The sequence below is a fragment of the Hyposmocoma kahamanoa genome, unplaced genomic scaffold, assembly GCF_003589595.1.
Source record: "Hyposmocoma kahamanoa isolate Upper Pololo Valley unplaced genomic scaffold, ASM358959v1 228, whole genome shotgun sequence".
Taxonomy (NCBI): Eukaryota; Metazoa; Arthropoda; class Insecta; order Lepidoptera; family Cosmopterigidae; genus Hyposmocoma; species Hyposmocoma kahamanoa.
This window is the reverse complement of record NW_020653747.1, coordinates 40,551-68,474: the sequence shown is the minus strand read 5'-3', so window position 1 is coordinate 68,474 and position 27,924 is coordinate 40,551. Positions and strand designations below refer to the sequence as shown.

Here is a 27,924-nt window from a genome sequence, read left to right as displayed (position 1 = left end):
TTAGAAATAAAAATAATGGATGGTAGTTAGTGCTATAGCAAAATTTACACTGAAGAGACGTGAGAGGAAGACCGGACGTTATTAAATTCTTCTTAAGGGAAATAATTATAATTCTTATATTTTTCTACTACCATGACAAAGGTAGTAAGGATTGTAGCTGTTGTGGTGTAGTACCAGAGCTTGTGACCCCTTATTAAGTGCATAAATAATAATTTATTTCGTACCATGTCACCGTCTCTGATGTCTCTTCCGTTTAAGTAGCTGTTAGTTGAAATGAATTGAGGCTAACACGAAATCGGAATGTGTAGTTCAATAGACTTAATGATGTTTTTGTTTGTGTTTTAATTTTGCGGACCGTCTGTCAGGTTTTGTGATATTTGGTAACAATGTTTTTAGTATACTTGAAAATCATATCGCACTACACCACATTAATATCTTAGATTTGTATCCTTACACTTATTGTACACTAGCGGTGATTGTGACAATTCACTGATTAATGCAGCACAGTTTTCATTTGGCGCTAGGTACTATTGGCACAAATACTTGAAATATACTGCCAAGGTTGACACGGGCACCGGAAACCTAAAGGTTTAAACTTTAAGCTTTATGTTTAAAATATTAGGTTTCTATTTAGCACCGAATTATTTCAATGCCTGCCAATATTAGTTTTTAATTAATAATGAAGGCAACACACTTGACCATTTTGTCCTACCCACATTCACTTTGAATTTTGTTACACAGCTATAAGCAGAACAAAATGTATGAAAAATCGAATGGAGAATTAAATTGTTCAAACTCACGTACGTTCGTCTATTATCCCAAAGTACTATTAGCACCTTTTTACGCTACCTAGAAAGATTGACAAATGGATCACAGTGAGATAACATATGTCTGTGACGGTGTCAGGCGTGGAGTTGGACACGGGAGCGATCGTGGGCATCGTGGTTGGCGTGCTGGCGTTGCTGGTGGCCGTCTTCCTCGTCGTGTTCGCCAAGGCCACCGACCGGTGGTGCTTCGCAGGTCAGTCCCATGATATCGTACTTATTGATTATGATTGGTACTTAAGGACCCCGATTTTTATGTTTTTGAATCTTGTTTGACAATAGGGACTCTTTTTAAATCAGCAATTGTTGCAGTTTCTTACTAAATTATAGTTTCATCAAAATTTTAAGAATGCTGAAATATTAATTTTTGTGTATCTATTTGTGTATCTAATATTTAAAAAAATATATTTATCGAATTCGGCTCCTCGCCTGTAAAACTGTTGCATCAAACAAGATTCATTTATTTAAAAAAAAGTAAAATATCGACACGACACATTCCAAAAATCAATGCATTTATACAAATGTTCACAATGGTTGAAAGAAAAGTTGTGTCGATAATTTTGCTAAATTATCCTTAATATGCATTTACCAGCTTCAGTTTACGCTTTACCTTTTTGAGTACTTAGGCATGCCAATAATGATCCTGCCATTTGAAGATGTTTTATAAATTTTCTGTTAAGTATGAAAGAAGTATTAATGGAATTATCTGGAACAGGCTCGCGAGCTGTCGGTCGATAGGTAAAGTTCAAATAATAGGTAGTAAAAAAACACACTACATTCACACCTTTGAGGCTCGCACCTTTTAACAAAAGAAATGCCTTTTTTTTATTAAAAAATCATTTTATTAAAGTAGTGACTTTTTATTTCAGTAGTTTAATAAATTGTGCTACTTGGCAGTGTTTTTTGACGTCGCTTATAAATTACAGTGTTTAGTTTAGTTTTATTATTATAAATAATTGTTTGAAAAATTGAATTATATAATTTAAGTAATAAATATGTGGCTGTGCTACGTAACAATATTTTGAGCGATCAAGAACAGAAAAAAATGTTTCTTAACAAAAAAATGCATGACCTGTTTTACTAAACTTGGCCGTTTTTTGGCGCATGTTTCGTTGTGATGTTATCTATCTGTCTGTGTCTTTTCTACTCTTTTTCTTTATGAAAGATTAAAATATTAATCTTCGCATGAATTTTTCGATCTTTTACTTCAATGTCTTGCATGAATTTATTGCTATTACAATTTTATACTCTTTCATTGGTTTCTACGATTAATGTTAATGACAATTAAAACTGTTAAAACTGTATGGGTAATAGTTGGAATTACCATTCCCATTTCAAATATACGTCATTGTATAATTTTAACTTGGTGATGGTGTAACTTCATATGGACTCTGTAATCTTATTGCCTTTAAAGTAGAATTTATTCTCTGTAGTCTACCCAAGTTCATCCAGTTTCAATCTTAAATATTCTCTGGTGGATGGTACTAAAACATTAAATAGAATCCAATTGTGTACTAATCAATAACCAAATTTGTTCATCTGTGCCAAAATATCAAATATATAAAAAAGGTATGTTTGCCATTTTAAACTCCAAATTATCATAATAGACTCAATATAAATTATAAAGAACTTGGCTGCGGTCACTGCCGTGCTTTTAAGTAAAATTCAACACCTATATATCTTGTATATCGTTAAAGTTTTTGACGCCAGTGTTGGAAGTGAACCAAGACTTGGTGTTATGCAAAGCAGAGATCGGGGAACTATCCATGTTGGCCGAACGCCAGCGGAGTACAGTTCAACTAAATCTTACTTTATAGTGAAAGTAGTAAACAACTTTACGGAAGTCGGGGATAAAACAGGTTATTAGAAATAGTTACTTGAGAAAAACAAGTTTGATTCAACCAGCTCGAGATGAAAATGAAAAAAGCTTGTAGTTGACACTAAGTTTGCAACGAAGCTTAAAATATTTTGGTACCAAAACATTAATATTTTAATGAAAGCAAAAAAATTACCAATAATTTCGTTTGGCACGTGTGCTGTCACGCTCCAGCTAAAATATAACACAATAAAAAATATCTTGATGTATGGTTGTAGTGAACATAAGCCGAAATAACACCAAACGCAGTATCTTAGGAAACTCACGAAAACGCTTTATTAAAAAAAAACTCGAGCACATGAAAATGTATTTAGGCACTAAAACAACAAATACACGCTTCTAACTAAATAGGATGCACAGAAAAAAGGAGTTCTCATTTTTAGTTTTGATGGAATACAAAAAAGTAAAGTGTAAAAGTTCTTGGTCGCTTAACGTGTTGGTATGTGGCAGGGCGGTCGCATCACACGGACATTCCGGACGGCGCGGACTCTGAGGCGCCGCTGCCCCCGCACGACGACATCAAGGGCGCCGAGAACCCTTCCCACGACCACGAATACATCAGCAACGGGAAGCATCCGGAGAAAAAACCAGACACTGCCGTCTAAGTCCCACGTCGTACTGTCACCCCGAGATCTAGGAAAAGTAATAATCTTGGCGTAAACAGACGAAAGAAACTGATCCTCATCGTCCGTTAGAGCTTACCGGCGGATATACGCATGCATATTCCAAGTCCGCTTGACTATCCGGCAACCTGAAGGAATCATCGTAAATTAAATCGGATGCAGCGCGAATGATCAGATCCTTTTGGCTGTTGCGCCTTTATGAAGAGAGTTCTGGAAGTCTAAGAGGGTTTATTAAAACTTGGCGGTGCACTACCTTGCACCGAAATAGAATTAACCAAATTTCTATGTTCGAACCTATGGTCTACGAACCTTTTACTTTTGTAAGTTTTTTCTGAAAGAATGAAATGCGAGGACTCGCCTAAAAACCTACGCTTTGGTTAGGTTATGCAAAAGTTGGAGAACAAACGAATCTCGGAACATTAATAAAATGATCTCGGAATACTCTCGGAGTGACAGTTTTAATATTAGGTAGAAGACGCTTTGAACTTTATAAGTTTTGTTTATTTTTGTTTTGTGCCAGATCTGTTTATCGTGAAATAATTGTTACTTATTAACGTGTTTCTATTCCTACTTAGCACATAATGTAATAACGCAACGGAAAAGCGACATAAATAATTAAAAATTAAAGATTTTTACTTAAACGATGTTAACATAAATCGAAATGCTTTTAAATAGGTAAAGATGTATAAGAATTTAAATGTTAGAATCACCTGTCATTTCTTTTAGGTAAGTCATTCTCTTGTTGTCCACCATTTTGTAACGTGTGAAGTCGAAGTCGTCGGAAAATTCAAACATTTTTGTCTCGTATTCAAATGAAAATAAACGCACTTATTAAAGCATTTACAAATTGCTCGAATTTTTTACGAAATCGACTCTTAGTAAGTATACTTAGGGTTAAATTGAATTAAGAATCTTGTTGTATACACAAGTAACATGTAATACGACTTCACTTTATGGGTAGGCAGAATATCCGCGTTTTGTCTTCGATAGTCACAACGAATAAGAGAATTTAATCACAGGCATTTATAAATAAAAAAATAATTAATAGTTAAACTACATAATTTAATAATCGTTGTCCATTTTTAAGATATTATTGAAAAAAATATTGTAATATTGAATAAATCACAATGTTTAAATCGATTTGTATAAGTGCCAGCAACATATTACTTTACCAATACTTTTTATGAATTTTGTAAATATCACTTTTTACAACTTTTTAGCTTTTTTTACACACGGCTCTTGTGCGCATTTTGTACAGAAAATAAGACTGATATTGGCGAAGCGTTAATTACGTCTTGATGAATGGCCGGATAGGCCGAACGAGGTTGTTCCGTTGCTTCTCGCACACCATTTCTTCTCTGTAGAAACTGGGAAGTTAAAAAGTGTGCAAACACTTCGTCATTGACATCGCGCGTGGCATTTGAAAAGTTATGACGTCGACAGCGGCCGTGTCTCGCCGACGCCTCAAGTTTCTCGTCTGAATAAATTGCGCCTATGAGTGAATAAAAATAAATTGGAATGCGCGATTTGCGGCTATTCCTTAAGTAAGTGACTTTTAGTTAGTTTTTAAAAAATGTTTGTGCGAACCTTTTCTACTTTAATCGATTCCCGATTTACGTCTTTACTGGATCTCAACACAAAATCAAATAAACCGGTGAAACAACTCACTGTTTTCTGACAGCTAATTATAGCCTCAATTTACTTATTAATTCTACTGTGGATCGGAAACGGATTTTTGTAATCGTAGCTTAATGACTTTATGTCAATTGTGTAGCGTACACGATCCGGTAGTTTCGGGAATTCCCAAGATTCAGCGAGAAATCTCCGGAATCTCTGAAAGAAGAAGATTGAATGCTACACATTTTGCATAAGCTCGTTATGCTATGGTTGTAAATTGAGTAATTTACTAGACAACCGCATAACATCGTCGGCCACATTGTGTCGCTTGATATCAGTTCGTCCATTCTACATAATAATTAATACATTTTTATAAAAAAAAAAACCGACCTCAAATGTTTGTGGAATTACATTTATTTGCCAAGTTTTATTGAAATCGATAACGGAAAGTGGGTGAAATCCAATAAAGGATTCATCCCTGGTGGCAATATTATTTTCAAATTTGAATGTGACCACTACTGAGGTACCCTCTTTGTAACGATAAAGTAATCATCGAAATCGGTTCACAAATATTAATAATAATAATAATAATAACGCACACACTCAACATAGCCCCGCACTAGGGAAACCCTGTGTCGCGGGTGCCATGGACACACATATAGACAACCACAAATTACACCCAAACTCACGAGAGAAATAATTGTAGGCCATACAAATATTTCTCCCGGCCCGGGAATCGAACCTGGGACCTCTGCGTGGCAGTCCGACATGGTAACCGTTCGGCCACGGAGGCAGTTGAGTTCACAAATATTGGAAAAATTGCGTAACATACACACAAAACAAACAGTCGAATTGAGAACCTCGTTTTATTGAAGTCGGTTTAAAAAACGCAAAGGCAGTTTTCCACGTGTAAAAGACAAAGCGATTTTAAAACTGATTCGATGTGGTCGCATTTGTGGTCGCGCGCCCGAGGCCCATTCTCATCTCTGAATGAGCGTCAACCTCTTTCTCAACTACCCCATACGTTTTTATGAATTCGCTCTTCGTCTACTTTTAAGTATATCATAAGTACATAACTTAGCTACATTATGTGTTAGTTCATAATGTGTTCAGACCACCATATTAATATTATTTTGTATATACAACGTATTAAGTATTGCCTATGTAATGTATTTAAAACTTAAAAATCTTAGTTTCTTATGTATTTTTTAGTTAATTAAGTAGGTTTATTATTTCCGGTACATTGACAACTTTTTGTTTTAAGAGAAAAAGATATATTCCACGATTTTTTCGTGTTATAGTTAATAAATAACAGTTATTTTTAGATTTCTTTCATAGTATGTGGATAGAAGATTGCTAGGTACTTTCATTATTTTGAATTTTTGCAAAACATTATGTACTTTGTACTTTTAAAAAGAAGACAGTGAAAAAATCGTGAGTTTGTGACATTTTTTGTATAAAACATAGTTTTTATTTTACTATTAAAAGGACATATTTGTCATTTAAGTTTAACGGTAAGTCACCGACAATGTGATTTTTTAGTATTTTATATTTCGAAAGCTAAGATTTATTTTTGTACCAATTTAGTTTAGCTCTTTAGACATCTGTTTACATTACTCAACCACGCGGCGTAGCGAATTACTGAACAGAAATTATCACACAACAGTGCACATGCCAAGTTGGGCACTATTAACAACAATTGCTACAATAATCAGTAAAGTTACAAGATTATTTTAAATATTTTTTCTTACAACAACCGTTTGTATGTCAAATTCGAATTTGCAAAATATGGTTTAGTCATTTGTGAGTGCCGCGTGGAATGATGGAACTGTGGTTAACTTAACATAGATTAACGTCAATTATTGTACAACACTGCCGATTATGCACTTCCACTTTCTTCCTTTTTTATATCACGGGCTCAATATTATTTAACATTCTCGATAAATAAATTAGAAATTGGATTGTTTTCTTACAGTACCTATAGAACTGAAATAAGAGATCTAGGTAAGGTTTCTTTAAAAAAAATTGTATAGGAGTAATCGTAAAAAACATAATAGAGGGAGTCGTTTTATCTAAATTAATATATTTGCTAAAAGTGCAGGAAGGAAAAGTCGCTGTCATGATATGGCTATATGGATATTATACTTACTGATGTTTAACGTTACACCAATATAAAGGTATTTATTACAATAAGATAAATAATTGGTTTTATTTAGAATGTCCCACTAGGTAATAAATTGTAGACGAAAATTTCGATATTCTAATTTTTGCAAATTGTTCTCGTACATAGCCGTAATGTCAATTGTGTAACGTACAAATTAGATAACGATACAGTAGCTTCGAGAATTCCTGACACTGCGCGAGATTTTTTACCTCGTATCTATAGTCTGTCTTTTTTGAAGATGATATTTGTAGGGATACCAGTTTTCATAAAATTTTAAATAGTCATTTAGTTGTTGTCGACAGTTTTATCGATAGATTGTGAAAGAATTTAAAATTTTGCCAAAAACTGCGTTATTGCCTTCTTTATTCTCATTTTGACAGTTGCCCTACTAGTATCGAAATAAATTTTTATTCATACACATTTTAATGAACACGAATTTGATTATCTATATTGTATTAAAATGAATACCTTTAAAATATGTATCTTCTTTGTATTTTTAAAAGACATAGTCCCAAACGCAGTGGTTGTATGTATGAACTTACAAAAACTGACAATCCAAGTAAAGCTGTGCCCAACAGTTGGACGAATAATGGGCCGATGATGATTCAAATTAAAAAAATCTATTTATTGCAAAAGCGGAACCAACATTCGGTTGATAGGCGATACAATATTTGACGACTGAAATCTCTAGCTGCTCGCCGGCGGGCAACACTTTTGCGCAATTGAGGATCATTTTACTCGCACTGGATCTTCAAAAAAGACATACAATTATAGTTTGTTCGTTACACAATTGACATAAAGTTTATTACGCTATTGTGTTAGAAAAAATCGCTTTTACTCCGGTCCGCGGCAATGTAAATTTTGCCTTAATATGACGGCGTTGATTTTAACCTCAATTTTAAGGTTAGGAAGATAAATTTAAGCCATAGACAAGTTCGTCAAAGAACTGCATTTCTTATACATATAAACGACAATGATCATTAACGTGAAAAATCAAAGCTATGGACCTAAAGTCACGTCGCCTGCTTTAAAATCAGTTGTTTTTGTCTTTGTTATTATGTAGAGTACTTGAAAAGGTAAGCAATTCATGGAAAATACCAATACAAATATAGAACTAAATTTATCATTTTACAAGCTGAAATGTAGCCACATAATAGCCAGTATATTTCAATTATGCAGGATTTATGTGTGTACACGTGCTAAATTTTAAATGAGTGAAACATGTTTCCAGCTGGGCGCGGTCGAGATCACGCCAAGGCTTCCGGAGAATCGTAAGTTTCTAATATTTTTTTTATCTTTTAATCAAGTAATTAATAATTAACCGGTTTTAGATGTTTTCAGTTATTACGATTTGGTTTTAATAAACCGTTAACAGTTCTTTGCTGATTGCTGAAAACCACTGAAACTCTTTATTTTTTAATTTAGTATTCCTTTGATCACTTCAAAGACAATAAGTCGCATATGAAATCAAATACTGTCGTAATAAAAAAATTATGGAATTGAGATATCAAAATAAATATATTTTCGCGTTTGTAAGTAGATAAATAATCATTATGTATAAATAAAAATAATCCCATTGTTCGCAATAAGATTCATTCAATATCGTTTCTACGTTTCAAATCAATCAAATCGTTTCAAATTGTGTTTTCTCAATTCCATCAACTTTGAGTTATGATAGTACTTAGTTTCACATGGGAAGTATGAATCCCTTTCAAATGAAAAAGTCTACAAAAAGTAGGGGAAATACGTACAAAATGACATAGGATTTTATTTTTTCTATAGTGTCATAATTCATAATTCTGTAGTGGTAATACACAGCACAGTCATATTTTACACCAATAGTCTTTGGTTTATTATTTACTGAAAGTAAGAAACATTTATAGAATAAAAACAACAGAAAAAAAATAATTCGTAGTTTAACTGAGATAAATCAAAGACCATTTTGTCCATATACAATGGACAAAATGACAAACACGTGAAAACTATACAATTATTGACAAAGGTTACAAATAAAACGCTTTGTCCGTCTAGGAACGTCAGGGCAAGAAGCGTGAGCCGAACGCGAACAATTTAAGCATCATCGTAACTAATCTTTTCCGGACTTAGATCGAGAAAACAGATCGTTGCAATGTATGCAAAGACAGTCTTCTTCGTTAACTCGAGAGTTGCAAGGAAAATTTTCTTCTTCGCAGTCATCTTCAAACAACCTTGTAATGACGTTTAGTCTATTCTTTGCTGGGGGAGCTTTGGGCTCATTTTTCGATTTAATTTCTCATGAATTTCCCCTATATTACGAGTAGCAGTTAAAACAAAAAGGATCTGTCGAGTCTTTGGTTTACGTTTCCCTTGTCCACTAATGAAATGTCCTTTTGGCGCTGAAGAAAGTTATAATAAATTTTATTATAATGAAAACTATAATGGTTAAATTAAGGCATAAGGCATACCTATGTCGTTGTGTCCGTTGTGTAAATATATGTCGTTTTGTCCATATAACGGTTTTAAAAAAGGAAATTTAAAAACTAACACACAACTTTTTTTTTGTTGAAAAACTTATTTGAGGGAAACAACAAGCTATTGTGGGATAAAATAAATGCAACAACAATAGGCGCATTAGCGAAAAACTTAACATTTATATAGAAACACTTGTCGTAAAGAAAAAACTCGTAACGAACAAAACCCCTGTCATCAGCGACGACGCTGGGACGGACGAGAGGGTGAGTTCGCGTTTTGGCAGATTTGTAAAAGTCACTTGGGTCATAATGATGCAGTTGTCAGTTGCGTGCTAGAGTCCACCAATTTCAAATTATGCCAACTATGCATTTTGTCCATATATGTCATTTTGTACGTATTTCCCCTACTAATTTTACTTTAGTACTAAATTTTCAAATTTTTTTTGCTACTTTCTCATGTGTTTACATAACTTTTAATAAAAAACAGAATGTTTACCACGTGTTGTAAATAATAATTTTACTTTTTTCTTCCCTACGTGCACAACTTGATGCAATACAATATAGAACAGACAATTTTTGTCTGAACGGTAGTCTGTTTGCGTAGCTGTTCATATTCAAGCAATATTTTAATATGAAAAAAGCATCAAAGTTGTGTAATAAAGGCACATAAGTCTAATTACATAATTTATGTAAATGAATAACAATAAAATTAAGCGGATTATAATTAATGTTTAGACGTCATATTTTATTCTCTTTCTTGAATTGACGTCTCAATGGAAGTTAACTGTGATTCTACTTATTACCAATTTGATTGTCAAAATAATAGTAGCGTCATATTAGCTGTAAAATCCTTGTTATTATAATTAAAAATTGGAGTTATAATTAGACTTACGTGTGTGAAATAAGCAGTAGTGTTAACAAACGATAATGGACTTTGCCGCCTTGTGAATAAAGCGTGTTTTGTCAAGGACGCCCGCGGGGGATGTGCTTTTGACCAGCCTCGCCGCTAGACCGTATGTCTCTAATACTATCACTGCATGCTCGGCACGCCAACACAACAATAATCACATTGCGCAAAGAAATCACCTACATATACATTTTTAACATTTGTTTTAATTCGCATGTGCGTATTATAGAACAACTTGGCGGATTTATTGCAAAAAAATATTAATGACATATTTTCATTGGTGTGGTTGTTCAGTAACAGAAAAATGCACGTTTTATTTTTTAAGCAATTACGTTACCGAAATAGGTACCGAACAACCGTTTGTGTAAGTGTTTGTAGAGATGTCGCATGTATGACCAAAATAAAGTTAATCTTGTTTCAATTGTGTTTGCTGCATGGTGGTGGATATGGTTTCTATAAATAACGTTAACTGATTTTAAGGCTTCGTGGTTATTCACTGAATGGTTATTACTAATTACAGGTATCTTACCACGGTAAGAGTTCTTTGTATTTTCCCAATATTGCCTGTGACCAAGGAGCATGTAACGGTTCCGAATTATCATAAAAATAAAAAGAACTCTTACCACACCCCGGACACTCCATACAACAGTCGAAAGTTATTTACCTACTACTACTACAAACACGAAAGCGCTATCTGCACACGCGCAAATGTGTGCCTGAAGTGGCAGGGTTACCCATCACATTCTCGTATCTATTACATGGTAAGAGCGGAGACTTAGCGAAGTTTGTAACGCGAATCAGTTATCTATAATTTTATTACTAGAATTCTAAGAATTACACAATGTTCATTAGGTATTTATATCGATATAATCTGTATTATGTATTACTCTGCACGAAATTAATGAAGAAAACAGTAACTTTCATCTTTCGGAAAACGAAAGGAACTCCTTTCTTTATCCCGGTTAGATGACGATAAACACCCGTACAGAGCATATTCACGACCATTATAAATGTACGATGATGATATATTAAAGTACAAGTTTCGTAATGAAAAAATTAAAACTGTATTCAAATATCAAAGCCATCTTAGCGCGAAAAGGCTGGCCGACAACTGTTGTCGTTCCGTCAATGTGCGGGGCGTGGTGTGGTATCTAAAGCTTGGGAAGGGCGGACAGTGTCCATTCCCGTTACTTTTTTGTTCTCTGCTCATACCGTGGTAAGAAACCTGTAATTAGTGATAATCATTTGACGTTAACTCATGATTAACGTAGTCCGTGTTTGCTGCATAGCGCGTAGGTAACAGGCGTGATGAGGCTAAGGTCAGGGTTTATTCGGATTGCGCGGATGGAATCGGCGCTGAAGAGAAGAGGATAGAACTGTGTGGCCATAAATAAGTACAATTATCGAAAGCTGCGCTATCGCCCAGGCAACGGACGTGGACACAGCTCAGTGTCCGGTCGCTAATTGCGAACCCCTAGAGGCCTGGCCCTAAAGGGGTTGGTGTAGTGATGTCGTGTGTAGTGATGTCGTGTGTTGTGTCAGTAGCGACACGGAGAGCGCGGCGGGCGGCGGCGCGCGCGAGCGACAGGGCCGGTTGGCCGCGCTGGGCGCCCGGGTGCGGGGGGTCCTGCCCAAGGCCAGGGACAAGGTGCAGGCCACGGAGGCGCAGGGCGCGGAGGGGGACGAAAAGGTTAGTCTCAATGTTAGTAGCACCTCTCTTTTTAATTCACACCATTCAACCCGCAATTTTCAGTAATTGCTGGTACAAATCATCACAGTGCATGTCATAATTATAACTTTTTACAAAAAAAAACCGGACTCAGTTTGCCATCCTTACAGGTAGAATATTGTCTTTAAATTTAAATGGGACCAATACTGAGGTATTCTCTTTCTAACAAAAAATAATCAACAAAATCGGTTCACAAATGCAAATGTAACATACATACAAAAAAATACAGTCGAATTGTGAACCTTTGTTATTTTACCATGATTTAGCTATATTCCTTTATGCATTGCATCTTTTCAGCCGCTGTCAGAAGAAAAGAAAGGCGTAGTTTACGCTGAACTGGCGCTAGGCGAACAGCCAGCGGCGAAACCCCCGCCGCCGTCCACTGAGTACGCCGAGATCGTGTACACCGAACAACCTCCTAAGGAAAACAAGGAATAGGCTATGTGTAGATTTAACACTCTGAGGGCAATGACGGGCAATTTTTTTACTTACACAAAGGGTAATGTTAGCCACTGAATATAAAGCAAAGAGTAAAATAAGTCAGCCTTCTGAAACGAATACGTATCCATTTGGCTAATTTAATCAAGTTACGCAGTAAAGCGTAGTGCAACCGATGGTGACAAAAAATGGAATAAAATGAATGAGTGGTTCACTTTAAAAAAACTAACAGAGATATTTCGTTTGACCTCGCTGCACTAATTGTACCACCATATTTCAACGCAGATCAAAAGTTGATAAAAATGTTTGACACTTTTGTGTCGTTCCCAATAAGTTTTATTATATCTCTTCAGATTATCATACACCTTTCTAATTAGAATTATGACAAATATGGCAAGATGCCATAACGATTTATTAAATATTAAGTGCACTTGATACTTGTGATTGCTTTACAATATTTTTTGAATGTTTATAACAGGATTTTTGACGTAAAATTATTATAGGTTTAACGAACGCGGAATTTTATCATAATTGTCCAATAGCGTCCACTAATAAAATAGTTCGGTAAAAATGTCGCCTATTTGCTTGTCCGTCCTTAAAAGAAACTGAATGGGCCGTGTACAAAACATAAAATAACAAAACATCACACAAAATGTCAAAATATCTTAAAATGTTTGTCCACCGACAAAGATATTTATTATGATTATTTTTAAAATATTCGTGTAGTATGAGGTAGCATCTTACTTGAGAGCTTTTGATGTATTCTATAGTCACAAGAGGAACGAAGGGATATGTTGAAAGAGAACTTGGCCGCGCACTGCTCGTTGGAAATTTGAACAAATTAGCACGTAACACGAGTTGTTACGGAATTTATATTACAATAAATAAATTTAACAAATCAATTGTAAAAAGTACTAACTACAAAAATCAACAATTATGGACAAATTTTTGATAAAACATTTAAAATTGCATAATTCATAGCACCTTTTAACATATTCCCTTTTTTCAAACTCTTAATTAAAAACATGGAGAAAATCTCAATTTATGAATTAGTATAGAATATGTCGTGTGTGCTTTCAACTGATATTATAGCTAAAAAATTAAGTAAGTGTAAAAAATATTATTTTAATCTTAAGCTAAGACTTGGCATATAACCGCCTTGCGTACGTATTATTGTACAAAATGTACCTTTGTACCATTAGGAAAGGCATTTCTTTGTTCTAGAAATAGCTGATGCTTTTTGTATCTTCAATTTAGTTAAAACTCAATCAAATGTATTTTTCTTTTTAGAAAAATGTCACATGTATTAATTTGCATTTCTCCTTCTATACTTTCTAATTTATAATTCATAAAGCAGGGCAAAGTATAAGGAGGCTTTATTGTTTTTTGATAAAAAATACTCTTAACAAAGTGAAGCGTACATTTTCCATAAATACACTCTTTACTACCAATCAATATAATCCTTACAACTTGGCCTACCCACATCCTATTATACACTTTTGAATTTTTCTTTCGAAGTAGTGTTTTATCAGTTGGATGCTGATAAACAATAGCGTGTCAACCAACATGGGCATTGGTTTGAAAATGACGCCTAAACATTTTTTTGTGGTTATGGCTAATAGATTTATGTCAGCTGTTTTTATCATTTATTATTATTCGGAGGTTTCAAATAACTTAGTTTACATTTATAAAATATAGACGAGACGACAAGCTATAATTTGGAATGAATATCTCAATTTTCGAATTTTTATGGGTTGACACGTTATTGTTTATCAGCATCGATTTGTTTTAAAACATATTAATAATACAAATAAGTGCTATTAACTCCCATCCACTAAATAAGGGTATTTTTTATAAATTTTATTTTGAGGTACAAATTTTGATGTAGAAAACAAAGTTTTTATATTAAATTATTTAGTGTTATCCGTCCGTAAGTTATTTTATAGTTTATTTTGTATTCTTGGGTGCTTTATACCGACACCTGTTACCAGTAAATGGATTTTCTGTAATTATTAATCACGTGTTTTTACAAACCGTAATTATTATTAATAAATATTTACCGACTAAGTGCTTATCTGCGCACAATTTTTTGTATTGTCTAACTACTTACATACGTAAAAAATAACAACAAATAAAACGACTGTAGTACTTGCATTGCTCTCCGTGAACTTGGCCTGGTGTGTTGAACAAGTGCGATTTGGGTGTAACGCTGACAAAAAATCGATACTAGCCACAATTTGAGAGTTTACTTCTAAGCACTCAAATTGTGGTTAATATAAATTTTTCTTCTAACTTGCTACAATTACAAAAAATGTGTGAAAGTCGCTGTAACCATATTCTAATTGACATGTATTCGCACTCAATGCGATTGTGACGAAGCGTCGTATCTGTGACTTTGTATTTTATCGTGAAATAAATCTTGGTGTCATTTCTTATACTGTTTTGTTTTATTCATTGTAACACCGACCTCAAAAATTCGTGGAATTACAACTATTTGCCAAGTTTAATTGAAATCGGTTACCGGAAAGTACGCGAAACCTGATTCATCCCCTAGTTTGCCACCCTTAGAGGTGAAATATTTTATAGGAAATGAAACTGTTTTTCCGGATTTAAATCGCGTATATTTGTTTCTTCAAACAAATATACGCGTTTGAAAAAACAATTATACGCGATTTAAATCCGGAAAAAGAGTTTCATTTCCTATGTGTAACAATCGCGAAAACCTAAGAACTCGATAGTGAAATATTTTCTTCAACTCTTTCCAACAAAAAAGAATAATCAAAATCGGTACTCTAATGCCGTAAGTAAGAGTAATTGAGAACCTCCTCCTTTTTAAGTCGGTTAAATATACAACGGAGTGCTCCTTCACAAAGTGTATACAACCTGGTTTGAGATGTGTGATGTGGAAATAATAATCTTGCAACCTTTGCTTAGCTCCCGATGCAAAGGCGGAGTTATAAGTTTGGAACCTGTAGGTATGCTAATTTAATAGCGACGGATATTAGCTCTGTTTAAGCATCAGTTTAGCTATTTATATGTAGATCATAAATAAACCTTATTCCCGGTTCGTGAAGTGGTCCCATTTAAATTTGAAGAAAATAATCAACTTCTGAGGGTGACAAACTAGGAGATGAATGACTTTTTTTGAATTGAATTTTATAATAATAGTAATGATAACCTAAGGATTTGTAACTAAATACATGTAATATTTAGAGTACAAAGCGTGTGTGCTGCGCTGCCAAGGAAACCGTGACCCACTCAGCGTGTTGTCGTCTCACATTCAAGAGCTACGACGACAGAACACACGTGACACGGAACATGGTAGCGACACTAAAGACATTGGATGACGCAAGCACATAATTATAATAATTTAAACGCAAAACATGAACAGTCTATTCCATTAGGATACAATTAATGTAGTTACCGATTAATAAAATTAATATTATTAAATAGGAACGTGTATATATTTAATTTGATAAAATAAGGTTTCATTAATTTATTGAGAAGTTTGATTACAATTAAACAGACGAACAATATTAAACTAAAACGCATATGTCCCCGGCACATCAACAGCTACGATGGATATTTTTGAAGAATTTGCAGATACTCTTTCAGTATTTTTTTAATACAAACAACGAGGAAGCGGTTCTGATTGACGGAGGTATATTATTCTAGCATTTCGAGGCAGCATAGCGAAAGCTACCTCGAAAGCGCGCTGTTCTGTGACGGGGGCAAACGAGATGAGATGGATGTCTAACATGCATGGATGAAAAACTTAGCTTGTCATGTAAGTATAACGGCTGCTTGCTCTTCATGACTCCAAATAGCAAAGAAGCAAAATGTAATTTCCGTCGGACTTCCATTTTAAGCATACTTACATTATTTCAAAAAGGAGTGACATGTGCGCGACGTGGAATAGGGAAACAAAATCTCGCACACGCATTCTGTAAGCGCTGGATAAGATTTTTTGTGCGCACAAGCAGACAGCCTCTAAATACAGACTGAGCGTAAGTTAACTTCGAAAGGAGTAAGGAGTCGCAAAGTTTTATATGTAAGTCCACATTAATACATTTTCTAACGCGATATAGAACCTTTAATGTCTTTCAAACTGAAGGGAACCATCCATTAGAACGCCCAAAGTTCTCGCTTCCGATATTATTTGTACGGCCTACTTTATTTCTCTCGTGAGTTTGGGAGTAATTTGTGGTTGTCTACCTATGTGTGTCCATGGCGTCCGCGATACAGGGTTTCCCTAGTGCAGGGCTATGAGTGTGTGTGTTATTAGATATTATTATTACAATAATGTGGTAACCTTGAGTTACGATGCCACGAAGCTGCAACAGGGTCAGTCTGCAGACTACCCAAATGCTCAACTGCTTAGAACAGAACTGTCGTGTTTGGGTGTATGGAATTGATCTCAACCAGTAGGTTTACAGATGAGACTAGCTCAAACGCTGATGGCGCAGGAAGATGATGATTGGAAGCAATAGCTCCTTGTGAAAGAGTTCGTCCAGGGAAGTATTGCCACCTACCTATTTCTGCCGCTAAGCGGTAAAGTGAGAATTAACGTATTCCGGTTTTTGAGGGTTAGCGCACATTTAGTCGACACGAATTTAATCGCGCTCACGAGACCGCGTTGCTGCCGCGTGCGTCTAATTGCCATGGCAAAATACGCTCTATTTGTTTAGCTTTACGTTTTAACTTAAATGAACGTCCCCGGCACGCGGGCGAGGCTGGCTTGAATTTGGTCTACACGCCTGCCGCGCGGATGCAGGTATTATTCAGAGGGAATTAAATGTTGTTGCCTAGTAAATAGAATTCAAATTCGCCATTAATGCCGCGCGGCGGCCGCGCGATTACTTTCGCCTCGTGTAACTAGGCGCTAAGAGAAGTGGTGAAATTCACAGGCACATGTGACTTGTCAACTTATGTCTCAGGGTGACAGGAGCAGTGGCCCCTCAGATCTTTGCGATTTATAACGGTGAGTGGCACTGCGATTGTCATGGTTATGGATAGGCGTGTATCTTACCACCGCACGACTTGTTCATCCCGTCACTTGAGCTTATACATAACAAAAGGAAGGAGGACACAGGAACTAACTTTACTAAAGGTAGACCCCATCGAGTTTGTACGCATTGGGTCAGTAGTTTGTTGGCAGATGATGACTTTGCTGGCTCTTTAGAGTTCGCTAATTTCTTTGGGGTTTTTTAAATCGTACTTTTCGTTTAGTTTGGGGAAAATAAAAAAAGATTATTTTATTTATTTCCGGTTTTAATATAACATTAACACAAAATGGTTTAAAATAGAAAATACTTTCTACACAAATTGATTTTGTTCGCTCACTTTTAAAATACTGCTAAGTTTATATAAATAATTTTGACAATTTGTATTCATATTTAATAACATTTATTTTCAGTCTATCGTAATAACAACAATAAATAAAAACAATACAATTAATGTTTCCGTCAACTGTTCCATCCAAACATGTCCGGCTAAATCTCCTTAGACATAAACTCCCTAACTGAAGGCCTGCCACACGTCCTAATTTGTACTGACAGTGAGTAGACCGCATAACGAGCTCATTAATTCAAACTCGGCTAAAAAATATTCTAAGAATATCGATTCTCGATTTCGCATTCAAGTTAATCGATTAGTGTAGTTCCAGTAGTCCATATTGAGCTCGCTAGATGGCGACAGACGGTCTAACTAAAGAAACTGTCAAAAGGTATGAAGCATTTCTTGTTACATTACACGTTATAAAACTAAGTTCTTACATGTAACGAAAACAATATCTGTGGCTTTTCAGACACGAATAGTTCCTTTCATTCTACTATACATATAACGAAGCGTGGAAAATTTTAATTTTACTTCTTACACATTTTTCAATGGTATTAATATTTCTAGTCGTAAATGATACAATTTTAGAAATAGAAGAAGTTTTTCTCATAAATCGAGAGCTTGAATTTAGGGTTAATTTTATAAATTAATAATAAGTATATTATTTTTGTCATACATAATATGTAATTTCGATAGTACAGCTAGATGGCGTTGGCTAACCAAGTGGCTATGCTCTCGTTTTGCTCCTTATAAGTATGCATGTTTTGGTGACGTTAGTTGTTGTACTTCAAATAATACAGTGCGATAATAAATAGGGTGTTATAATAAGACCGAGTCCATACTCGTCTTATTCGAGTTACCATTAACTCCATACAAACTTAGCAGCGCAGCTTGATGTGTGATCGCATGCCGCGCGCTGTGTATGGACGCACACATTCGCATAATGTCGCAATGCATATTGCAGGTCGTCTCATGTGCCAATAATTACAGAGGCATTGATCCCTCGATGTTCAAAATACTTTTTTGTGTATAATTAGTAATTAGAGTTGTCCCGTGTATGCCATAATTAAGTTCACAAAAAAAGACTTAATGGTTCCTAAGACAGTTTGCTTGTCTCTTCTATGGTTTCGGATTTCCCCATACTATCCCATTTAAAAAACATTCCGTATACATCTTTTAGATTTAGTAGTGATTTGTTCATCTGTCCATGTATAAATATACCTTGGAAAGAATAAAAAATAAATTTTCTACGACACTTAGCGACCTTGTGCATATTATATAAAATTTATGGAATAATAGTTTCAACATTTTGACACTTTCTATTCCGTACTTCCGACAAAAACTCTTCATCACTACTTTCCTGTAATTCCACTTTTACCTCAACGTTTTCAACGGGCAACACTTTGCACCCGTCTTTCTCCGCTGGCAACACTTTGTAAACATTCTCTTCCTGTTGCTTTTTTTTTAACGCCTCCCAAATGATACTGGCCACACTGGCGTCCGTTTCTTTGCACTCATAAGTTTCGTTCGGATGTTTTTTCTTGTAATGCCTTTGAATATTTTGTCTATGGGAGTAACATTTATGACAAAGCGGACATTTGAAAGGCAATTTGTCGATCAAATGAGTTCGCATGTGGTATTTTAAACGACTCTCTCTAGGGAATTGTTTATGGCAAATTTCACAAATCAATTGTTTGACTTTGTTGTGACGTAACTTATGCCGTTCCATGTTCTGTTTGTGACTGAAGCCTTTGAAACATATGTCGCAGGGGTAGGGGCGCTCGCCGGTGTGCTTGCGCAGGTGCGGCTTTATCAAGCCAAAGGCGGTGAAAGTCTTGTCGCAGTATTTGCATTTGTAAGGGCGAAGATTTTTATGCACCTGCATGTGTCGCACAAGAGTGCTTTTGTACTTGAACGTCATGTCGCATGTGTCGCAGCGAAAGGGTCTGTCCAACTCATGGCTCTTTAAATGCGTTTTTAGTAAAAGGTCTCTGCTGAAATTTTTGTTGCATAAAAGGCAAATTAAACTCGACGGTTTCACGCATTTTCCGGCTTCCAAATGTCTTTTATAGTGGCAGTTGACGACGAAACTTTTCTCGCATGTTTTGCAGTAGTACGGTAGTACCTTCAAGTGAAGTTTTTGGTGTTGATGAAGGTTGGATTTCGATTTAAAAGTCTTCGCGCACTGGTCGCAAGCGTAGCTGGACGGTTTCTCGTGAACCTGAAAATAAAACAAGATATTTACTACTTATTAACTATTCACTTATTTTGGTTAATTATCTCCTTTTTCTCCGCTCCTGCGTTTTGCTTTCTTTTTTTTTACCGCACAGAGTTATCGCCGTTTAAAATGATCTGCTTCAATATCTTTGTTTTTAGTAAAAATTTATTGTACAATAAAATTGGTCCAGCAGGATTTTTTTTACACCACGGCTAAGGTTGGCTGGAAGAGATTTCATCTAGAGATGAGCTCACCTTTGTATATGTCGTTTGTAACATTAGTTTTAAGTGTCTTTTCTGTATGCAATAAAGAATTTATATGCAAAATATGATGAATTAAAATTCTTTATTTTGCATATAAAATCATTATTTTATTATTCTTCAATCCATACCTGTGATAAACGGTTTGTGAACTCTTATGTGTCTTATAAAATAATTACAAATATTTTATAAAAGACAGACCTCAAATTTTTTAAGTTTATCCAATAAACCAGATTCATCCCCTAATTCGCCCACCACAGAGGTGGACATTTTATTTTCGATATTGCATGCGACCACTACTAAGGTACTTACATACCCACTTTCCAACAAAAAAAAAAAGAATTGTCGAAATCGGTTCACAAATGTCGGAGTAATTGTGTAACATACGCACAAAATAAAAACAGTCCAACTAAGAACCCCTCCTTTTTTTTGAAGTCGGTTAAAATAGCTTATTTAATAGTATGATCCTTAGTTACTATGACGTACCTTGAAGTGCTTATCAAGCGACTCCTGCTTAAAAAATTGCCTGTAACAGACGCGACAGGCGAAACTCTCCCTGGAGTGGTTGGCGAGGTGCCGCTGGAGGCCCGAAGGCGTCGCCAACGTCTTGCGGCACACGGGGCACTCGTTGCGGAACGGCACTGCGGCAGCAGACGCGCCTGCGGGACAGAGGGTTTCAAATGAACCGGCAGCACGATGTGACGTCACAAAATGTGCCGACAACAATAACTCCTATTGCCTGGTTTTCAATCAAAAATTTCCTTGAATACCAGAGTAACGAAAAGTCCAAGCACAGCTTAATATTACGATTGGAACTAATTTAGTGAAGTTCGTTTAGTACTTTTAAACTGACTTCCGAGGTTCTCTATTTAACTATACAGGACAGACTATGACCACATCCTAATAAAACAATTCAAAATACAATTATTCGTTAGCTATCCTAGCTATTTAGTTATCCTATCTAAACTCTAACACTTTATTTCAGCTACCCTAGCTTGGCTGAACGCTCCTAACAAAATCTCTAAACATCAATACTAAAACTTCCTAAATGCATCACTAAACAATCTTCAACGTGCACGCTGCTACGACGACGACATAGGCTTGAGCACCCATCGGGCGTCCACTGAGGAACATCAATATTGACTTCCCAGCTGCCTTAGTCCTCGCTCTGCAGCTATCCACGTTCCATCAGATTTTCAAAAAGGACACACGAATTATCCTAACTACAATAACATTTCCTAACACAAATATGATATGGCGATATATTTTATGGAGGATTTCTAATAATTAAACAAATGTATTTTCCATCGAATGCAGACAGTTCCTGTTCATCTGGACGAATGACCAACAACTATGCACATACACAGGATAATATATCCATAAAATAAAAAATAAGTTATATTCATCCAAGTCCAGTAATCTTCTCCTCCCGTCCTTTTTGAGTCTGCATTCGCCGGAAAAATACAACTCCCATCAAAATAAACGTCGAGATACATTGTCAACAACATCAACGCCTCATTGTTTTCTCTATATGAAAAAGGAACAAACCCCTAAAATAAAATACAAGCAATTATATACTAGAAACTGAAAAATCATTAAACTATCTACTATAGAACCTTTTCATTCTATTTACATGAACCAGATCCTGCCTACCGGATCTACTCCTATTTACACCTTCTTCTTCTTATTCTTCTCACAACTCTACTCAACCGATCTACTACCCTATACGGCCCTTTACACAATCTAGCTAACTTTACACTTCTGTTGGAAACTCTCCTAGGACAATGTAACATTACCAAGTCTCCCGGCTGATACACAATTACTTTGGCTTTCTTATCATAATTTCGCTTCAGTTTTATCTGCGCCCTCGCTATTCGTTCTTTAACCACATCGATCAACGCTGCTTGTTTTGAAATCTTATCTTGCAAATTCTCCGCAACACAATTGACACAATTAATCCTCAATTCTATATCTTACGCACATAAGGATTCTCTACCGAACAGAACCATATACGGTGACACCCCGGTACTACTATGTTTACTAGAATTGTACGCGAAACACATCAATAGTACATGCTACACCAATTCCTTTGTTCGCCTCCTATATATTTCCCAAGGAGCACACTTTATACGCCTTAAAACTATAAACAGTCTTAATATGGTATTGATTTAGATAATAGTTCTCTATAAATGGTTTTAGAAAATTGTTCTTATAGACTTATTTCACTCAAGTCAACATTTTAATACTTTCTTAATGCCAAACAACTTAAGTGATATCTCTCTTAAGATTTACTCTTATAGTCCTTATTTTAAGTTCATCTGTAGACCAACTGATTATTTTTAGAAAAAGTGATCTATACACATCCAGTAAAGTCTATTAATACTCTAAAAACTAGTGTTCTTAAGTTTATTCTAGATATATTTAATTTCTAGACATTCTGTAGTGTTTGTACTTATTGACAAACACGTTATAGCCCGTCTTCAGTAGATTTTATTTAAAAAAATACTACAATTAGAGATTTTACTCTATTGAACGTTGTAAGAGTTGATGCAAAATGGATAAAGTAAAGAATATTAAAAGATGAGGTGGTAAACCTTGGGTATTAAGTCACATCATTCGATACAACCATTGTTGCCAATGCCAATTGTTCAAAATCCCCAAAAATCACGGTTAAAATCCTCAAATTCGGGGAGAGCAAAGTTCATATTCCCCACAAATTCCCCACATCTCGAATTTTCATTATTTATTAGAGATCGCTTATCGTATATCGCTTTAAAATATAATAAAGAATTGAAAAACTAAAAATGTAATAATCTAATGTAATAATCTATTACGTTTGCTGTGAATGTAAACAGAATGTAAAAAGTAAAACTAATTATAAAATGAGATAACCTTAAATCGTTTATTTATTTTAATAATAATAAAAAATCATTTTTCTTTGCCTCACAAAATTAAGTAAATTGATTATTTGTTGTGCATTTGGTGACACTATGTTAACGTTAGAAATAATCAATGAGTTTCAACCTATATTTAATATTTAAAGTTCACAAGTGGTAAGTTGTGGTGTGGAAGTACCAACTGCTCGGCCTTGTTTATCAATTGCTGATTTAGTTTTGCTTCATACTGGGGACCGGCCTAAGCGGGAGAAAGAATCGCGAACTCAACGGTGCGTGTTGAGTAATTTTACTGGTAATTTTACAATTCAGAACCAAGTGCTCTAATAATAATTCTATTTAAGCTGCTTGTTAATAATACGAGTGATGTGCGATGTTGAAAAACACGTCGATATAGTCCATCACAGTGTTTCTAACAGTAACGATCAAACTAGCGATGCATCAGCAATTGATAGATTAAACAAAATGATAAAATGTTAGAATCCCCACATTTTCCTCACATAGCGCCAATCCCCACAAAATCCCCAATTTTGTGGAAACTCCCCACAATATGGGGATTTCCCCACAAAATCCCCAATCTAGTTGAAACTCCCCACAATTTGGGGAATTCCCCACAAATTGGCAACCCTGAATACAATAGTCGTAATTCGCGCTTGGGCCGGTCATGGCCGACATTTGTTTGTTGACAAATAAATAAACATTATGACGTAATTCCGTGTTGTGAAATGATAAAAACAATTAAAATGAGCGCGTAAACTACTGTACTTCAATATTGTGTATGTGTATTGTGCCGTCTATCAATAGAATACAGTGAAATCATTGTGTGAAATGTGGTTGGCGTGAAGAAATACCCTCAATTTTGTAATGAAAATTTTATTTCTTCCAACATAAGTTAGGTAGGTCATTAAAATATACCTTATATTTATATGATAGGGAATTTAACCACCTTTCTAGTCATATATAACACATTCCATATATTTATATAGAATAACGTTTTTGGCGACAAATTGGATTTTTTCAATTGTTTTTTTGACCTAGTGTTTTGAAAAGTTTTTTATTGCATAATACGCTCACTATTTCCTATAACTTAATTTTCCTATAACAATTGTTTGAAGATCCCAATGAAGGACTGAACCCCAGAGAGGTCCGCGTCTTCACTGATGGATCTAAAACAAATTAAGGAACAGGAACTGGGGTATACTCAGAAGACCTCAATATCAGAATATCAACACCGCTTGGTGACCACACCACAGTATTCCAGGCTGAATGCATGGGTATCAAGTTGGCGGCAGAAGCAATCATAGCGAGAAGAGTAAAGAACCACTCCATTCGAATACTCTCTGACAGTATGTCAGTACTTCAAGCACTGAATAGCTATGACATAAACTCAGGGCTCATTTATGAATGCCATCAAGCACTCATGGAGGTATGTATACAAAGCCAATTAACTCTACAGTGGATTAAAGGACACAGCGGCTCACGTGGCAATGACGCAGCAGATGAACTAGCCAGAAAAGGGTCGGAGACGGACGCTGTAGAACCAGAACCCATAGTGTCCCTCCCCTACCAATGGTCCAGAAGAACTATACACAAAGGTACAAAAACTTCACATAATAATACACGGACCACCCTTACGGTTTGTAGACAGGCGAGGAAAGCACTCCCAACGCTCAATGCTAGTCTATCACGAATATTAGGTCTCAGCATCGAACATCTGCAGCATGCAGGTGTCCACCTTCCTAGGGTCTTATCAATGCTGTTCACCTTTTGCATTAGGCACAAGTATCTGCCTCCTGATCTTATGAAGACAGTTGTCGTACCTATAATTAAAAATAAGACAGGTGATGCTTCAGAGACGAGTAATTATAGGCCAATTTCTCTAGCAACAATTATGGCCAAAGTGCTGGACAGTGTGCTTAACAAATACCTAGGGCAACATGTGAAGCTACACGATGCAATTCGGCTTCCGACCTGGTCTGTCTACAGAATCAGCTATTCTGTGTCTTAAGCACACTGTTAGGTACTACACGGATAGGGGGACGCCTGTTTTTGCATGCTTCCTGGACCTGTCTAAGGCTTTTGACATGGTATCCTATAGCGTCCTATGGAATAAAATGTATAATACGAGTATACCTAAAGAATTGACAGATTTGTTTAGATACTGGTATGAAAATCAAGTAAATTTTGTTAGGTGGGCTGGGAAGCCCTCAGAGGAATACCAGATGAAATGTGGAGTAAGACAGGGGGGGCTGACTTCTCCGAACCTATTCAACTTGTACATAAATGGGCTGATGGAGGAGCTCGGTAGCACTGGTGTTGGCTGTTCAGTAGATGGTTGTTTTGTTAATAACATAAGTTATGCAGACGATATGGTGCTGTTGAGCCCCTCAATCAGCGCTCTTAAAGTACTTTCCAATGTATGTGAAAGGTATGCCGAGGCCCATGGGCTCAGATACAATGTTAAAAAGAGTGAGCTGTTGGTGTTCAAATCAGGTTCCAAAACCTATTCGACGCCACCAGTCACTCTAAACGGAACTGAACTGGAAAAAGTGACCAAGTTCAAGTATCTGGGTCACTGGGTCACGGAAAATTTATCGGATGACGTTGACTTGGAGAGGGAACGCAGGGCACTGGCGGTACGGTGTAGCATGCTGGCCCGTAGGTTTGCACGATGCTCTCATGAGGTGAAAATCACCCTCTTTAAAACTTTTTGTCAGACACTATACACGTGCAACCTGTGGAGCAATTACACCAAAAAAGCCTACAGTGCCCTGCGAGTCCAATTCAACAATGCCCTAAGGGGACTGATGGGGTTGCCTCGATACTGTAGTGCCTCTGGGATGTTCACGGAGGCTAGAATCGACGGTTTCCAGGCCATCATTCGGAAAAGAGTGGCTTCCCTGCTGGCCAGAGTGAGGGGCAGTACCAACAGTCTTCTTGGAGTGATAGCAGAGAGGATGGACAGCCCAATCCTTAAACATTGGATGTCCATTCATGTAAACGAAAATGAAAATTTTGCATTCTACTAACATAGTCATTTAAGTTCCTACTAACATTATATGGACATGTAGTCTGAAATAAATTCTTTCATTCATTCATTCATTCATTCATTCATTAAACTTAAAAGGCAAGAGCTTCGCACTCTAACTGCCGCCCTAACAGGTCATGGTCCATACAATAAACACCTTTTCAATTTAGATATCACAGACAGCCCTCTATGCAGGGCGTGCATGGAGGCGGAGGAAACGGCTGCGCACATCCTACTAGAGTGCTCCGGCGTGGCCAACTACAGCGCAAAGTACCTTAGAGTGCCAAGGTCGCTCCCCGAAGTCTTTAGCATACCGACGAAGCTGCTGAGATTCCACCACACGCAAAATAGGCGCCTTGACGTCGAGTTTCGGACATCAGCCCGTTACAACAAGTACCAAGTTCCTATAACTTTACAAAGGTTTTGTAATACTGCCAAAAGAAAAAATCGCTTAGAAACATCGCTTTTTCGTACATCGCATTTTGTAGACAATCATAAAAACTTCATAGCAGTGAATGTTCTTCTACAAGATCAACTACACTAAAGCAAGTAAAAATAAACTTTTCGTATTCTAAAGTTTTTCTATAGCTAAAGCTATAGACAAAATGCTCCCAACTGTTTTGAAAAAAGCTTTAGATTCTTATTGCCATTTTTATTTTTAAAGAATGACTATGAAGTAGCCGAGAAAAATTTCTTTTCTTTTTAAAAAGTAAATCTAAGTTGAAATCAGCTTAAAGAAGCCTAGAACTTCTTGGAAATGGTTTGTTTTGTGAGTTATTTCGTATATTTAAGCTTTCTATAAATATTTAAAACCGAAAATCGATAACTGTATTTTTATTAAGTGTATATTCTATACATAAATATTTAAAATTTAGCGAGCGGATTACTTTTATGACAGGTTTTACATCACTTTTCACAATGTATTTAAAGTCGCACGTCAATTTGCGCTTTCTAACCGATTAAACATTGCGCGAAAAAGTCAGAAATATTATATCTAATTTCGCCATGTTGCAATTTTGTTAGTTTATATTTTGTAAGCCATTAAACTTGAAATCTATTAGTATTAAGAGAATTGCGTCTTATGTTTGTAACGCCTCAGTATTTTGGTTTTAAAATAGTATTACTAAGAAAACTATCATAGACTATAAATTATTTAAAAACTGTCTACAAGACTAAATAAAAACTGTCTACATTCTGCAATTGGTCTTGTAGCATTCTAGAAGGGTTACTTGAGAAAAAAGATAAGAATCACTCTTAACTACTAACTACCTACAGGTAGTTTCTCAAAGCACTCTTGTGATCTACTAATAAAGGTGTGCCCACTTTTACTTTAAATTATCTAGAAACCATCTTCGAGATATCTTGAGGGAATTTGAACTCTTAAAATATTCAGTCGAATTAAATTCTATTATATATCTTATAGTATATATTTAGATACGGGGTTCTGCTTGGGTTGGCTAACATTCCTAACAGCGTCCTATTAAATCTCTCACACAAACCATTGCACTTCGCGTTGAATGCCGTGGTATGCACCATAACCGCTCCAAAATCTCGCGCTG

General features: G+C 35.8%; 2 protein-coding genes across 7 annotated transcripts in view; one reads left to right on the top strand and one right to left on the bottom strand.

Moving 5' to 3' along the window:
- The window catches only part of LOC113228357 (fasciclin-3), a 300,102-nt gene extending 285,715 nt beyond the window's left edge, over positions 1 to 14,387 (top strand). For 2 of the 5 annotated variants that reach the window (XM_026461627.1, XM_026461626.1), the window contains 5 exons: positions 907 to 1,020; positions 8,336 to 8,375; positions 10,523 to 10,567; positions 12,004 to 12,151; positions 12,488 to 14,387. In XM_026461627.1, the coding sequence (XP_026317412.1) occupies positions 907 to 1,020; positions 8,336 to 8,375; positions 10,523 to 10,567; positions 12,004 to 12,151; positions 12,488 to 12,628 (488 nt within the window). In that variant the 3' untranslated portion in view covers positions 12,629 to 14,387. Of the gene's footprint in view, positions 1 to 906; positions 1,021 to 3,150; positions 4,326 to 8,335; positions 8,376 to 10,522; positions 10,568 to 12,003; positions 12,152 to 12,487 lie in introns of those variants that run through there. The other 3 variants (XM_026461628.1, XM_026461629.1, XM_026461630.1) reach the window with 3 other exon arrangements.
- A 4,575-nt stretch (positions 14,388 to 18,962) lies between these two features.
- Positions 18,963 to 27,924, bottom strand: part of LOC113228354 (zinc finger protein OZF-like) — a 39,763-nt gene continuing 30,801 nt past the window's right edge. For both annotated transcript variants that reach the window (XM_026461622.1, XM_026461623.1), the window contains 2 exons: positions 20,930 to 21,102; positions 18,963 to 20,186 (listed from right to left, as the gene is read on the bottom strand). In XM_026461622.1, coding sequence (XP_026317407.1) covers positions 19,251 to 20,186; positions 20,930 to 21,102 — 1,109 coding nt within the window. In that variant the 3' untranslated portion in view covers positions 18,963 to 19,250. The remainder of the gene's footprint in view (positions 20,187 to 20,929; positions 21,103 to 27,924) is intronic.